Source organism: Eptesicus fuscus, chromosome 2, assembly GCF_027574615.1.
Source record: "Eptesicus fuscus isolate TK198812 chromosome 2, DD_ASM_mEF_20220401, whole genome shotgun sequence".
NCBI classification, from domain to species: Eukaryota; Metazoa; Chordata; class Mammalia; order Chiroptera; family Vespertilionidae; genus Eptesicus; species Eptesicus fuscus.
This window is the reverse complement of record NC_072474.1, coordinates 69,750,769-69,768,226: the sequence shown is the minus strand read 5'-3', so window position 1 is coordinate 69,768,226 and position 17,458 is coordinate 69,750,769. Positions and strand designations below refer to the sequence as shown.

General features: G+C 36.3%; 1 protein-coding gene and 1 pseudogene across 2 annotated transcripts in view; one reads left to right on the top strand and one right to left on the bottom strand.

Annotated features, from left to right (window-relative positions):
- The window catches only part of CDKL2 (cyclin dependent kinase like 2), a 43,847-nt gene that overhangs the window by 17,252 nt on the left and 9,137 nt on the right, over window positions 1–17,458 (bottom strand). The window contains exons 1-6 of one of the 2 annotated variants that reach the window (XM_028148463.2): window positions 14,230–14,247; window positions 11,432–11,630; window positions 7,678–7,872; window positions 4,800–4,978; window positions 3,622–3,734; window positions 2,241–2,380 (exon numbers count right to left, since the gene is read on the bottom strand). In XM_028148463.2, the coding sequence (XP_028004264.1) occupies window positions 2,241–2,380; window positions 3,622–3,734; window positions 4,800–4,978; window positions 7,678–7,872; window positions 11,432–11,599 (795 nt within the window). In that variant the 5' untranslated portion in view covers window positions 11,600–11,630; window positions 14,230–14,247. Of the gene's footprint in view, window positions 1–2,240; window positions 2,381–3,621; window positions 3,735–4,799; window positions 4,979–7,677; window positions 7,873–11,431; window positions 11,631–14,229; window positions 14,248–17,458 lie in introns of those variants that run through there. The other variant, XM_054728237.1, reaches the window with a different exon arrangement.
- LOC114232270 (U2 spliceosomal RNA) lies at window positions 1,846–1,960 on the top strand (annotated as a pseudogene).

The following is a 17,458-nucleotide window of genomic DNA, read 5'->3' as shown; positions in this document are numbered from 1 at the left end:
ACACAGAGGAACATTATTAAACTATACTATATGGGAAATTCTAAGGGACAAACAACCTAGTTTCTTCAACAAATAAGTAGCAAGGTTAAAGCAGACAAAACAAAAAGAGATGAAGATGAGTTGGTAAATTAAGAATCTTTTAAAAAAAGGTAACTAGCCCAGTTAGTGTGGCTCAGTGGTTGAGCGTTGAACCAGGAGTTCATGGTTCTGTTTCTGGTCACGGCACATGCCCCCGTTGGGAGCTCAATCCCCAGTAGAGGGCATGCAAGAGGCAGTCAATTGATGATTCTCTCTCATTACGGAGGTTTCTATCCCTCTCTCCATCTCCCTCCCTCTCTGAAATTGATAAAACATTAAAAAAAAAAAAAAGATGTAACCTCCTTAAAAAAAGAAGTTAACTGATTAATATGTAGACTCTATGTGAATCCTAATTTAAACTATAAAAAGAAATTATGAGAAAATCAATGAAACTTTGAGCATTGATTAGATGTTTTATGATACTAAGGAATTATGGTGAAATGTTAAAGCCCTTGCAGAATGGGAGGGAAAGGACCTGCTCTGTGCTTATTATTGTGCTGGGTACTTTACATAGATTCTATTGTAATGCAGGGCTTGTTCTGACTAATTGAAATCATTCAATGTTAGTAAAAATAAAAGGGACACAATAAGTAGCTTTAAATGAACAAGAAAAGTTCTACATATAATTAAGGTATTCATAAGTGAAAAAATATAGTATCTGCAATTTGTTTCAAAATGCTCAAAAAAAGGTGCTGAGGGTGTAGAGAGATGATAAAGATTGTCTAGAGGTTGTTAATTGTTGAAGCTAAATGACAAGTATACGAGGCTACATTCTATTGCTATTCTTTCTTTTCTGTTGAAAATTTCTATAATAAAATGTTTTAAAAGTTATATGATTCTACTATAAGGACCATAAGTTAGACAATAATTTTATTTTTATTCCCTTTAAGTCTCTTTATAGATTGATCATAAAGCAGGTTTCAATGAAAAATATTTGCATGTGTTAGATTATAGAGAAAATTAGAAATGTGTTATTCTAAGAACTTACTATAATTAGTTATAAGCACACTAAACTTTCTTTTAAAATATATTTTTATTGATTTCAGAGAGGAAGGGAGAGGGAGAGAGATAGAAACATCAACGATGAGAGAGAATCATTGATCAGCTGCCTCCTGCACGCTCCCCACTGGGGATGGAGCCCACAGCCTGGGCATGTGCCCTTGACCGGAATCAAGCCTGGGATCCTTCAGTCCGCAGGCCGAAGCTCTATCCACTGAGCCAAACCAGCCAGGGCTCACTAACCTTTTTTAATGAAATATATAGAAAGCTAAAAATAATAATAATAAAATAACTTAGATAAATGTTATGTGATCCTGTGTGTTTTATTTATTTTTTTAAAATATATTTTATTGATCCTCTACAGAGAGGAAGAGAGAGGGATAGAGAGTTAGAAACATCAATGAGAGAGAAACATCTATCAGCTGCCTCCTGCACACCCCCCACTGGGGATGTGCCCGCAACCAAGGCACATGCCCCCGACCGGAATCGAACCTGGGACCCCTCAGTCCACAGGCCAACGCTCTATCCATTGAGCCAAACCGGTTTCGGCGATCCTGTGTGTTTTAGAGATATTTATTTAATCAATACTTTAGGACAATCCTAACAAAAATTTTTCTGAGCTAATAATTCCAAAATGTCCACTTTCAAAGACAATTTGATCCATTGGGACTCTCCCTAATATCTACCTCAATCAAACACAAGGCAAAGGTGATGATGATTTGCAAATTAGCTTCAGCAAATCCAGTGGCTCAGTGGGATACACAACAGATCACCTCTCGGCCTTTTGGCTCAGATCAAGTGTAGTATGTATTCTTATTGGTTTAACAATACACCGCAGGTCATGATCCTATGCCATTTAATTTAATTAATTTTCCTACTACTCTGCCCTTCTTTTTATTTTCTTACTCTATTTTCCTTTTCCATTTAAACAAGGCTTACACTTTAAATGTTAAACATTAAAAACATCTCTATGAGGATGTTTTCACACTTAAAACATGCTAGATAACACTAAATGATTTCTTAGGTGAAATTTTCAGTGAAATACACATACACACGAAATTGTTGACCTAAATGATCAACTAAACAAGATAAAAAAGAGAGAGAAAGCCAAGCTTCCGAAATATAAATTCCCTGTCAGAAAGTGAAAGAAAAAGTATGGTTACCTTTGCTAAATCGATGACAACTTCAGGGAGCTTGGGATAGCGTCTTTCAAGAGGTTCCATTTCCTTGATTTCAGGCAACCTTACTCCAGCAAACGCAGGGTTTTTATAAAACAGCTCCTGGTGCCTTGGAATGAGATTACCTGGAGGTGAGGACAGCACACATCTCTGTCATTATACATCATGGGAGTAATGGCAGAGACAGGTGATGTGGAGTAGAGAAAAGAGGGGGACATGCTTATGGAGTTGGGGCTCTCTCTGCAAAATCAACCGAAGACAGTGCTCTTAATGGAAGTTCATATGCCAGTAAACATAGAACTGAAGACACGAAGGAGCATAGGAAAAGGAGAGGCAAAGCACTTTATAATTTTTAAAAATATATTGTTATTGATTTCAGAGAGGAAGGGAGAGGGAGAGAGAAATTGAAACATCAATGATGAGAATCATTGATCTGCTGCCTCCTGCATGCTCCACCCTGGGGATCGAGCCCACAACCCAGGCATGTGCCCTGACCAGGAATCAAACCATGACCTCCTAGTTCATAGGTTGACGCTCAACCACTGAACCACTCCGGCTGGGCTATAATTTTAAAATATAATCACCAGCACTTCATTTGTAACACCAAAAAGCATGAGAGTGCTGACTAAAACAATGAAAATATGGTCAGAATCTAATCTAGATAAATCAGTCTTATCATTTAAGAATTTAATATTTGGTCAACTGATTTTATAATTATGTTCAGGTCTGATTTTAATACTTGTATCTTTTTTATCAACTTCAGTACCTATCTGAGCATAAAATATATATGAAACCATTATATTGTTTGTTGAATTTCTAACCTGGAAACTTAAAACCCAATAGTTAAATAGCCCCCAAGTATTTTACCATTTTTTCGATTTTCCAAGCTCTATCTCCCAACAATGAAGTTGATATTTCAACAAATGTGAGAACAATGTGATAATCTAGCTTTGACACTTCATCCAAAGCACTAACAACAAAAGTCACATCTGCAACAAGATTAAACTACCTTGGAAGTCTCTGTATCTCTCAATTTGAAGGTGGAGATGAGGGTATAGTCATATTACACCAAATGCTTATTGATCCATAGGTAATAAGCAATCATTTGCATCCTTTCTATGTGTGACTGAATGCAAAAGTGCAGAGGAATATATATAACCTTTGCTCTTTAGGGGGAAGTGGGGCAGTAGGTGGAGTGAAAGCGTGATTAAGACCATAGGTCACACAGACCAGGCTGAGAATGAATGAATATATACATATATATGAAAATTTCCTATTTGCTTCCTACCTTGTAAAATCAATACAAACAAATAAGCAAGCATAGGAGAAAGCCTCTAGAATTGAAAATGCAGATGTATAATCTTACCTAAACACGTCATAATATGATATAGCTGATCAATATCAGAATCTCCAGGAAAGAGGGGTTCCCCCATGAGCATTTCAGTTACCAGACAACCAATGGCCCATATATCAACAGCTCTGAAAGAAAAGCAATGTGGTGTAAAATTTGGCCTCCTTATATGTTTACTGTGACTTGAATCTGCTCTGCATATTACTACTAAATATTCTAGGTATTGAGAATAGGAGTAGCAAGTTTTAAATCACCTATAAACTTAAAGTACTAATTCCTAATTTTATATAAGTCAGATTTCCAGAAACTTTGATCATGTGACATAGAGGGAAAAGGCTTCTAAAAAGTCATAATAGTTATGTGTCCTTTATTCTGAAGATAAGCCTTTTGGGTTTTCATTTAGAAGCTATTCATTCTTTGTTTACACATAATTCTAACAAGTTAATCAGTCTATCCCACCATATACAGAAAACTACCAGAAGGAGGTGGTCGTTAGGGACACGTACAGTAATAAGAAGGAGAAATGAAAGCTAATAGAGGAAAAAAAAATAGAAAAACTGTCTTTAAAATCAGTTATAAGAACTTAAAGAATATTCTGGCATTATTAGCATAAGGACAACTACCTTGAAATTTCTCAAGATCATAGCTATATTATAAAATGATATAAAGGTTACAGTATGACAGTAAAAGGAGAACTTAAAGTAATCAAGAAAGCATTAAATGATGTATACTCTGAAAACAGAAATTGTAGAAAATATTTTTTAAAGATTTCTATAAAAGCAGTAAAATTTACAATCCCATCTTCTTTGAATAATTCATTTATGGAAACAATTATGTTTTAAAAACATTTCACCAAATTGTTTTTACCCTGAGCCTTGTCCACTCACCTCATTCCAATAGTTTCAGACTTATCCAATCCATGTTACCTCTTTTATAAGTGAAATATAGTATACCTATTTCTGAACCACTATAAGAAAACAGACTACTTGCTCACCTTGATTTCCCTACCTTTAAAATGTTAGTATACTCACCCCAAATTGTTTCACAAGAATACTTAAAGGGGAAGCACCAAAAATTACAAATCACTTTGTAAAGTTCCCTAAATTCAAAACTTCCTTCCAGTGTTAGAGGAATCTTTTTTATATTAGAAAGATATTAGCGCCTCCCACACCACCACCACCATGATGTCTTACTTGCCATACTTCACATCACCAACCAATAGTTCTGGAGCTCTGTACCATCGGGTTGCCACATAATCAGTATAAACCTCCCCAGGAGCTGCCAATGTCCGTGCAAATCCAAAATCACATAACTTGACAACACCAGACTGGGAGACTAATATATTCTCTGGCTTGATATCTCTGTGTATGATCTAAGACAAAAAAACAGAGAATGACATATATTGGCACATCAAGGTAAACAAGTTAATTATGTTTTTAGTGCCTGCCATGTGCAGGGCACTGTTTTTGTCCCTATAATGAATAGAAATAAAAGCATATGAAATTCTTCCTGGCTTTAAAGAACCTGAAATCTAGTTGGGAAAGAAATAACATTTATTCTTAAAATTTTATGTAAATAATCAAAGATGTTAAATATATATATATATATATATATATATATATATATATATATCCCAAATCAATTGTTCTGTTACTCACTCACTGCTCTCAAGATTAAGAGAATAAAGCTGTAATTGAAGCCTGGGTAATCAAGGGAAAATGTTATGAACGGGATGGGCTCTAAGGTAGGTCGTTAATCTAAGTATGACCTGGATAAATGTAGAAATGAAAGGGCACTCCAAGTGAAGGTAACAAAGAGAACAAAAGAATGAAGAGAAATAGATCAGGAGACTAGAGAAATGTTACTTCTACAGTACAGGTTATATACTAGAGAGAAAGGATGTCTCAACTGCCAGCCTGAGGTCTGAGCTCCTGTCAAGGCCATGGGAACCCATGGAAGTGGTATGACCAGTACGATGTTTAAAGATTTTGGCCATAAACAAGCTAAATCAGAGAGAGGAACTAGAGGCAGGGAAAAGAGCAGTGGGACAACTACGAGGCATTAAGGCCTAAACTAGACTGGTGCTTGGAGGAATGGAAAGGAGGAGACGTAGTTTATAAATATTTTAAATCAAGCATCAGTAGAGCTTAGGAAGTAGTCTCAGATATTTTATTTAAACCTGGGAATCTAAAAGAATGGTGGTTTTATTGCCAAAAATTAAAAAGCTTAGAAAAAGTTAGTTTTGATGGAATAATTAGTAGTTTACTTTTAGCCATAGGGACCTTTATGAGGATTGCTGAGCACCCAAGTGGAGGCATTATTCAGGCAATTAGAAATGTAAAGAGGGTCGCCAGGCCAGTGTGGCTCAGTAGCTGAGCATCAACGCATGAACCAGGAGGTCAGGGTTCGATTCCTAGTCAGGGCACATGCCCAGGTTGTGGGCTTGATCCCCAATAGGGAGCATGCAGAAGGCAGCCGATCAGTGATTCTCTCTCATCATTGATGTTTCTCTCTCTCCCCCTCCCTTCCTCTCTCTGAAATCAATAAAAATATGTTTTAAAAAAAGAAATATAAAGAGGGTCAACAAGATCAGTGGTTAAGATTTGTAAAGGAGAAAATATCAATACTGGGAGACAATACTAAAAATTCTACAGCGAGGCAAAACAAAATATTAGACCTAATTCTCTAATACAAGTAAACTGTATTTTGAAAAAATATTTTATATATATATATATATATATATATATATATATATATATATTAAACTCTTTCTGGGGACCAGCATCTTAAATGGCAATATGCCATTACTGAGCATTTTGCAGAGGCTACCACTGCTATTACATCCATGCAAGCTCACAGGGCCACCCCCACATCTACCATTAGCATCTATTACTTTTATAATCACACAAAAAAATGTCATTTAAAATATTTTGTAAAACTGGAAGAATAATGTGTTGTTATTCATTTTGTACTTTGTGCCATTTTACCTAGAGGTACTCTTATTGATGCTCAAAGGATATAAAATTATTGTGATAGACTACAGGCTAAGAGCAGGGATTTTTTTTTTTTTTTATTGATTTTATTACAGAGAGGAAGAGAGAGGGATAGAGAGTCAGAAACATTGATGATAGAGAAACATCGATCAGCTGCCTCTTGCGCACCCCCTACTGGGGATGTGCCTGCAACCAAGGTACATGCCCTTGACCGGAATCGAACCCGGGACCCTTCAGTCCGAAGGCCGACGCTCTATCCACTGAGCCAAACCGGTCTCGGCAAGAGCAGGGATTTTTTAAAAAATCTTTATTGTTGAAAATGTTACATATGTCCTCCTTTTTCCCCATTGACATCTTCTAGCCCACCCTCACCCCTCACCCCAGGCCTTCACCACACTGTCCATGGGTTATGTATATATGCATACAAGTTTTTTGGTGGATCTCTTCCCACCCACCCATCCACCCCTGCCTTCTCTCTGAGATTCGACAATCTGTTCCATGAAGAGCAGGGATTTTTATACTTCACAACTTGGCAACAGAATCTGAACTAACATATACATGGATCCTTGGTGAATGCTTTTGTCAAAACTCATATGTTAGAATTTGTGCATTTCACTCATTAAATGTCACCTCAAACAAAAGCAAAAAAAATATTAAACTCTAGTTAATATACATAGCCAAAGTATTTAGAGTTGAAGTGTACTGATATCTGTAATTTACTTACAAATACATAAATAAGACATTAATAAATAGATAAATATATTAATAGATAAATAAACACATAATAAAGAAAATATGGAAAAATATTAACAAGTATAGAATCTAGGTGATAGATTATATGGGTATTCATGGCACACTCTTTTTATTTTTCAGTATGGTATGTCCTAAACTTTTCATAATATGATGGTGGGGAAAAGAACACATGTATTGTGACACATGAAAATTGGCAATATTAAAGTAACAGTTCATTTCTATGACTTTCCTAGTCCAAACTTTAAATAAGTATCTCATTAAATTAAATGACTGGTGCCTGGAGAGTCAATAATTGGCAAAATAATTATTTAAACTAAATACTTACATTGTGACTATGACAAAATCCAATTCCATTAATAATCTGAAACAAATACTTTTGAACCAGCTGGTAGTCTAGTCCATTTGGAAAGAGTTCCAAGTCATCAAGAATGGTATGGTCAACAAACTCAAAGACTAGGTACCATCGTTTTTTTTTCTTACACACCTCCAACAGATTCACCAGATTTTCATGCCTCAGTTGCTGTTATAAAAAATGCAAAATAGTTTTTACAACATCAAATGATTAGCATTTAGTGACAATCCAAAATAGGTCTTAGCATAAGAAAGACATACAAATAAAATGCATGAACAGTATAAATTGCAAATGTATATTTTGGTTTTTAAATTCTAGTGAAAAGACCACATTGCTCTGTTGTCCTCTCAGAGAACACAATAAAACCGATAAGGAAAAGAAATGTAGCTTTATTTCTGATGGTACTAAGTAGGATCTATGACCCCTACCCACAACAAATGAGGTGAAACTGCCAAATGCAATCAAGGTCAAACATGAGTGTAGGAAGATACCAAGAGATTATCTGTGGCCACAAAGCTGGCAGAGCCAAGTTCTCCAAAGTTGGTGATATACCCTGAAAAGGAAAAACAACAACTACAACAACAACAAAAAACAACCCAAAACCTTCTTAGATATAATGGGAACAAGGTTGCAGAAAATAAAACTAATTTATGCTGATTGTAATCAAGACAGTTGTGACCTGAGTGGAAAAGGAAGACAGTAGTGACTAGAGAAGGTATAAGGAGTGAGGGTGGAGGGGGTTGGGGGGAGGGGTGGGGGAGGAGAGAGGGCCTTCTGGGGTTATTTTCGTGTTCTCTTACTTGATTTAGATGGTGGTTACATGGGTTGTTCAGTTATTTAAATCCATAGAGATATATTTTTATGATATGTATACTTTTCTATATGTATATGTCAATAAAAAGTTGAAAGGAAAAAAAAAAAGATCCAGACATAAAAGAACAAACTTAAAAAAGAGCAGCAATCGGACTGACAGCTGACTTCTCAAGAGCTATAATTGAAGCCAGAGGACAAAACAATGTTATTTTCATTTTGTTGAAAGAAAATAATTGCCAACCTGAAATTCTATACATAGCAAAAATATCCTTCATGAATAATAACAAAATAAAGATATTTTCATGCAAACTAAAATTGAAATGTTTTATCTTCAGTATTTCCTCACAAAAGGAAATCCTAAACAAGAAGGGAAGAGATCACAGATAAATAATAAATGCAGAAAGAAAAGAAGAACAAAAAAAGTGGTAAAAATAAATCTAAATGAACATTTAAAAATAATTATGTCTTATGGTGTTTAAATAAGATAAAAGGGAATAACTAGAGATGATTATTGCAAGGTTTGGAAGAAGGATAAAATTACTGGATTCTGTTAGACTTTAACAAATGTCTAGGATAACCACAAAAAGAAACAATATATAATTTTCTAATTATTTGAGAAAATAAAGGAATGATAAATGTAATCCATCCAAAGACAGAAAGAAAAAAAGGAATACAGAACCAGTGAGACAAATAGCATATATTAAGATGGTAGATTTATACCTAAATATATCAGAAACTATATTACATGTAGGTGGGCTAACTCTTCCAATTAAAATACAAAGATTGTCAAACATGATGAAAGAAAAATGTAACTCTATGTTCACAAGAGACACCTCTAAACAAGAACTGAGATGGGGAGCCAGGTAGAAGAGGGTAAAGGGGGGAGAAATGGGAGACATCTGTAATACCCTCAACAGTAAAACAAAAATAGAAAAAGATATACTATGCAAACATTAACCAAAATTAAACTAGTGTAGCCTTATTAGTTTCAGCCAAAACAGACTTTAAGAAAAAAACATTACTATAATAAAAAGTTATTTCAGCCCTTGCCAGCATGACTCAGTGATTACAGAATGTTGGCCTATGCACAGCCTGCACATGGGAGGGTCTTGGGTTTTATTCCCGGCCAAGGGCATGTGCCTGGGTTGCAGATTTTATCCCCATCAGGGCACATGTGGGAGGCAATAAATCGATGTGTCTCTCTCACATTGATGTTTCTCTCTCACGCTGTTTCTCTCCTTTCCTTCCCTTCCACTCTCTCTAAAAACAAAACAAAACAAAAAATCAATGGAAAAAATATCCTCATTCCTTAGGTGAGGATTTAAAAAAAAAGTTATTTCATGATGGTAAAAGATTTGATTCAGCATGAAGATATAATAATTCTAAATATAAAATATTAATAATATGGCTTTTCTACTTGTAAATTTAAATCTTAACTGAATTAAAATTTAAAAAAGACAAATCAATAATCACAGAAGATTTTAACATATCTCTTCTCAGCACTGGATAGAACACACACACACACACACACACTTAGTGAGAATTTAGAAGATTTAATCAATGCAAGTAACAAAAGCTAATTTAATGGAATACTTTTCAAGTACATGAGGAAAAAAAATTTTTTTTAGTATATTCTGAACCAAAAAGCATGTATCAAGAAATTTCAAAGGAATAAAATCTTACACAGTATATACTCATATCACAGGGCAATTGTATCAAAAGTAAAAAACCAGGGAAGGAAAATCTAGAAAATTTCCAAATATTTGGAAATTAAGGGAAATAAGAAAATATTTTGAACTGCTAATCAAAATTTCTGCAATACATACCAAACTGTTCTGAGAGGGAAATTTATAGCTTTAAATGCATAAAGGAGGCGGCGGGGAGAGGCTGGAAATACAGTAAAAGACATAAGTATGTATTTCAACTGGTTAGAAAAAAAGAACTACAAAATAAACCCTCCCAAAATAAGTAGGAGGAATGAAATACTAAAAAAACTAAAATTAATGAAATAGAAGAGAAATAAATAATAGAGAAGATTAACAAAGCTAAAAGTTGGTTCTTTCTAAAGATAAATAAAATTAATACACTTCTCGTCAGACTGATTAAAGAAAGAGGGACATAACACAGCAGGCCTGAGACTGCTATCCTTAAACAGGCATGCTTGCACCTCGGCTGGTACCTGGGAATCCTTGGCTGGTACCTGGGAACTTGGATTTCAGGAGGGTTCCCTTCATTTCCAGAATTGATAAAAACGGCGCACTGTGCAAACAATATTGTTTATGCTGAATACCTACATTCCTTCTGGGAGTCTGAAATTTTGGTACGAGCCAGGCAGATATGCCTACATGACCAGTCACCAATAAAAACCCTGCACACTGAGAATCTAATGAATTTCCTTGGTAGACAATATTTCACATGTGTTGTTATCACAACTAATTGCTGGAGGAAATAAGTGTCCTGCTTCGTGACTCCACTAGAAGGGGATTCTTAGAAGCCTTAACAGGTTTCCCTTTGCTGATTTTGCTTTATATCCTTTCAGTGTAATAAATCATGGCCATGAGTACAATTGCAGAGTGCTGAGTCCTTCTAGTGAATCACTGTACGTTGGGGTGGTCTTTGGGACCCCCAATACAAATGATAGCTGGCTAGCTCTACCTAGCTAGGTAGGTAGACAGATAGGGATATATATATATATATATATATATATATATAGATGTAGAGAGAGAGATAGAGAGAGAGAGAGAGAGAGAGAGAAGCAACAAGTACTTTTTAAATCATGTTTATGTTCATGATATAAATGAATATACATATGTAATCATTTTATTTGTTTATTGCCAAAAATATATACTTTAAACCTTGTAATACATGAAACAAATATAATAACAGTAATTTCCCCAAAAATGTGTTTACTCACCTTTAGTAACTTGATTTCTCGCATAGCAATTTTTTTAACCATTTTGTCATCATCACTTTCTAAGAACTTCTTAATGGCTACAATTCTTCCAGTATCTTTATTCCTACACTTCATCACCATTCCATAGCTCCCTTCTCCAACCAATCCTAGGTTCTCATATTTTTCCATTTTAATTCAAAACCAGAAGGATTTTTTCTTGCTGTAAAAACCAAAATATAGTTAATAATGTTGAGTATATTAAATTTCTCCACACTCACAGCAAAGTAATTCTTCCCAACTTGTTTTCCATATTAGAGCAGTCATTGTGTTGATGGTTCTCCCTTGCTGACTCACAATTTCTTATTGTTTCCAATTTTGTTATGTTTTCAAAATATTCATATACATTTCATAATAGACAACACAAATATAACTGAAGCCATTAACTTTAAATTTAAATTATTAAATGTCATGTTGATGAAATTCAACATATTTTTAATTTGGATAAAGTAACACTAGAACTACCATACAAAACAATTACAGCTCACTTTGTTTTTTTAAATATATTTTATTGATTTTTTTTACAGAGAGGAAAGCAGAGGGATAGAGTTAGAAACATTGATAAGAGAGAAATATTGATCAGCTGCCTCCTGCATATGCCCTACTGGGGATGTGCCCGCAACTAAGGTACATGCCCTTGACTGGAATGGAACCCGGGACCCTTCAGTCTGCAGGCTGATGCTCTATCCACTGAGCCAAACCGGTTAGGGCTACAGCTCACTTTAGAAAAATATGATTCCTTTTCACACAAAGTTGAAAAAGTCGCAAGTGAATTTGGTTTTAGTGAAGATCATGTTTATTTTTTTACATCAGGATTAAAAGATCAAAGATGAAAATTTTTATATACTCTCTACTCAATGAGGAAGAATATTTGTTCACAAAACTGTCACTTACCAAATGAATACTAAGAACCTTTGATAAGCTATTTTTCTTTATTTTTCTTGCTATAGTAATTAAATTCCTATATTGAACTTATAGAATAACAGCAATGACATCAGAGAATATAGGCAGATTTTAGAAATTAAATATTAGTAGTACCAAATAGAGTATTTCAAAAATCCTTTTAATGATTACTCACTATGAGAATAATCATTTGAATTTTGTGCTTATAATTCTTTTCTTTTTAAATACATTTTTTTATTGATTTCAGAAAGGGAGAGGGCGAGAGAGATAGAAACATCAATGATAAGAGAGAATCATTGATTGTCTGCCTCCTGCACACCCCCCACTGTGGATGGAGCCTGCAACCCAGGCATTCGCCCTAACCAGGAATCAAACTGTGACCTCCTAGTAGTTCATTGGTCGATGCTAAATCACTGAGCCAGGTTGTGTTTATAATTCTTTTCTACTCCCAATTACATGTCATTTTCTGGATAAAGGCAACCCTAATAAAACCTTCCTTACTTTACCAATGATTGATGAAGGTCCAGCAATCAGTCCATTACATATTTTAGTACAGAAAAAAAAACTTTCAGTCCAAATACAGATAGATTTTAATTCATAAGTTTTATTGCAAATTTCAAACTTTATTTTTAAATCTGGTGTTGAAATTAAATTCTAGAACCAAAAAAAATATATATATATATTCATCTTAATCCCATTACGTTTCTAAAAGTTTAAGGAGGAAAAAATACCTTTAAGTAAGCTTATATTCAAGGTTAAATTTTTTAACCTGACAATATAAAAATACTCATTCATAAAATAAGGGGGGAAATATTATCACCTATTACACTGTGTATTTATGGCAATTTGAAACTAATTTACCCGATTGTGAGGTGTGATGCTTTTCCTGGATTCCTTATTGGTACGCTGATGAAAAAGACAATACAAATATCCTCTCTTTAACAAACTATGATAATCCAATGAATATATTTTTAGCATTTTACATATGATAATTTATATAGGTTCTATTATATAGATATACATGGAAAACCAGAAGATTGACCTGGGGGTGAAGGGTGAATGAAAATAAATCCAAGTCAACTGCAACTCAAATTATTTCATTATTTTACTACCAGCTTTGGTAATACTATAAACTGTTTGCACAGCAGTGTCCCAACACGAACTTTCCATACATTTGCCATTTTAACTTCCATTTAATGTCTATCAACTATTTTCAAATAAAGCCTGTTTGAAAAAAATATCTCAACGTTATTTTCTCTCTCCTTTTAAAATAATTTTTCCTTCCACTAAGACAGCACGTTTTTATCAAGGACTAGACTGTAGGTTTTATCATGTCAAGGACAAAAATAGATGGAATCCATAACTTGCATCATTTAAAAATATTTTGCAACTGGTCTTCCCGGTATTTGAAAAAGCAAATTAAAATCACCTTAAGCATATCTAAGAGGTTTGGAAGCACATGATAAGCTAACACTGTGTAAGTTGGCTACTCCAAATTCATTCTTGCAGCCAATTGCACGTTTGGTCCACAGCACACTGAACACACCCATTTTTCAAGGGGCACTGCCTGCAAATACCTTAAAGGTATCACAGCTTAGAAAGCCTCTTGTTTCCTGAAACAGTTACTCATAAACTATAACTTTCCATGCCTTCTACCCCCCGAATGTTAAGGGTAATAAAAATGAAGCCTGCCCGACTGGCAATGTGGTATTTCTGGACCTGTGCCAGGTACGAGTATAGTTCTAACACCAACAAGTTAGATTTAAAAAAAACAATGCCAATTTATCTTGTTAAAGAGGTTGAAATCTATTGTACATCAAGAGTGAGATAACAGAAGCCTTTAAAAGTATTATACTTACTGCTTCTTTAATATCCTGTCACGTGGAAAGACCCAAAGGTTTTCAACTTGGAAACAAATTGGAGGTGAAATTCATCTCTCTCTCGCGGGTCTAAAAAATGCTGACTAGCAAACTAGCAATTTCAGGGCTGTTACGATTCCTTGTGAGGACACAGTCACGGGCCCCAGGTGAAGCCGAGAGCGGCAGATTGGCCTCGGCCCGCCCCAAGCTCCCACTCAGGAGGACCACTGCCTGCATGCTGCCGTCGTCAAGGCAACGACCTCACTCTGTCCCCAACCATAGGCACACAGTCTCCAGGGAGAGATACGGCTCAGGTCAGAATGCGTCCACGGCAGGACCGACACCTGCTAAGGCCAAGGCCGGCAGGGAAACTGGCCGGGGTGCGAGGGCACGGTCTCCCCGCTCGGAAGGTGCCCAGTCTCTGGACTCGGGAACCAGCTCGGCTCTAGCCAGCCCTGGGCGAAGGCGTTGGCCACCCAGCTGCAAGGGGGCGGGTCCTTACCCTGCGCCAAGCACCCCGTGTCCTGATTGGCTGATCCCTGTTGTCAGGAGCTGTGATTGGCTTAGCGCCAACCACCCTGCCCCTGCACCTGGGGCTCCGCCCGGGTTCCGCTCGCGGACGGCGTGGGTGCCAGCCCCTGGACACACCTACATTGAGGAAGGAGACGCCTTTCTGCCTTCGCTGGAGACCTCTCCCCACCGAGACGCGCAAGAGACGATTCTGGTGTCCATGGGGAGGGTCAATGCGGTGGCGGTTTGTAGGACTGGGAGAAAATGGAAGAGGGGGGTCATGCAAAGAGCTCGATCAAGTGTTCCCCCCGCAGCTTCCCCGCTGGGGCGGGGAGCGGGCCCACGGCGCCCTCAGCCGGGAAGATTCGGTGTGAGAGGTGGGGCCAGTCTGGGCCCGATGGGCGATGAGGGTGTCCGTCTAGGAGGTGATGATTAATAGGTGAGGCAAGGTAAAAAGTAGGCAGGTGACGACAGAACTTAGGTTAGGAGGGACCTTGAGGGTAGCCTGGGCACTGAAAGTGAGAGGAATGGAGATATAACATGAATGAAATAAAAGGACAAAGGCTAGGAAGGCTGGAGAACACAGTACTGGCGTATGGCAGCCAAATTGGGTGCAGTTGTGGGGGTGGGATCTTTAAGGCACAGACCAACTCAATTCATACATAACCAGGCAAGACTGGTAGATCAGAATCATGCACATGCTTAAGTCACACAAGAAACAGGGTTTAGGGGTTTAGGCCATACCTCTGCAGTAAGGACGCCTTCAGCACTCAGTTATTTTCACGTTAAGTCATGAAAACTAAACGTTTTATAATCATATTTGATCTCGGTCTTGATTCAGTTAAGTGTGTTCTGGATAGCAGATATTTATACCCAGTCAATATTACAGTATTAATTCCTTTTTGTATGCTAAGAAATAAACATTCTGGTTTATAAATAATCCTTTGAGAGTTTGGTTAGCATGAGTTAATTTTTCAGTGCTTGATCACTTTGGTCAAAAGGCTTAAAAACTAGTTCCTGAACCTGTGATATTAAGGACAAGACCTGGGGCCTAGGTATGAAAATAATATAAGTATTTGGTCAATCCAGGATATAAGTCTTAATATAGCAATTAGCTCCTTCCTTTGCTGTGACCAAGTTGAAGGGAGCCATGACCAAAGTTGTTACCTCAGGCTATAACAGAATCTGATGAACTTCTTTTATATGAGGGGCGGATCACCTTTTATAAAATGGCAAATCCAGGTTTGGGGGGCCTGAAACTTGACAAGAATGCAAAAATATTTTTGCTTTGGCAACTTTACAAAAATATTCAACAACAAACATTTTAAAGGCTCCTTTAAGCAAGAGACCCTGAAGCTTAAACCCCACAGGCAATCAAAAGTATAACTAAAAATACTGGATTTGGTGAATAGGTAACACTTGAGAAAACAATTTAAAAAAGAACTGAGTTTAAAGCCAACTGTGAAGGAGACAGGGCATTTAGGAATTACACATCCTCGGTAAAGTCATTTACATGTTTGCGGAAGAGGAGGTAGCATTACATAGGTGCAAGTTTAATTTTATAAACACGGAAATCTTTGTAGTGAAGACGAATGGAGAGAGAGGCGTTAAAGAGTGAAGAAAATGAATAATTGATTTAAAAAAAAAAACACACAACTAAGGACAGGTAGTGAAGAGAAAGTAATTAAGTGTGAAAAGGGCTTAGCCTTGAAGGGGTTTTGAAAAAAAGAGGTTTTGAAAAAAAGGGTTTAAAGAAAAACTGAGAGAAGTGTTGGACGGACAAGCAAATAACAACATGATTCTCTCCCACTCCCACCCTGCTGTGGTTTCCCAATTATCATTTCTGTGTGTTTGCTTGATAAAGTTGTAGCTGGGGGTGGGGGTGGGGGAAGATCTTAGGAAAGTGAAAATGTTCTAAAAATCTAAAGAAAACAGTATGGGAGTGCATGAGGTTAGCAACTAGAGAGGAGAGCTTGAGAGATATGTTAAAGAATTAAAGGTTAGAAGAGACTAAGGATCATATGACCCAGTAATTCCACTCCTAGATATATACTGAAGAAAAATGAAAACTTGTTCATATAAAAAACTTGTACATGAATGTTCATAGCAGCATTGATATTCATAATAGAAAAAAAGTGAAACTCAAATGTCCATCAACTGATGAATGGATAAATTGTTATATCCATACAATGGAATACTATTCAGCCATAAAAAGGAGTGAAGTACTGATACATGCTACATGGATGAATCTTAAACATTATGCTAAGTGAAAGAAGCCAGACATAGAAAGCCACATATTATACCATTCCATTTATATAAAGGGTGCAGCACAGGCAAATCCATAGAAACAGAAAGTAGATTACTGGTTCCCAGGGACTGAGAGGGAGATGGGAATGAGGAGTGACTACTGATAGGTATAGTTTCTTGTTAGGGTGATGAAAATATTCCAGAATTAGTGTTACACAACTTTTTAAAGTAAATATACTAAAAGTCACCGCATTTTACACTTTAAAAGGGTGAATTTTATGTATGTGAACTATATCTCAAAAAAAAAAAAATAGACTACAGGAGGATAAGAAATTTTCAGCCTTCCCAGAAATCTGCCTTTTAAAATAAATTTATGTATTTTAGCTTAGTCCAATTTTCTTACATTAGCAATCATCTCCATTAAGTGACTTTTGGCAACAATCATTTTCTACATATCTTGACATCCCCAATA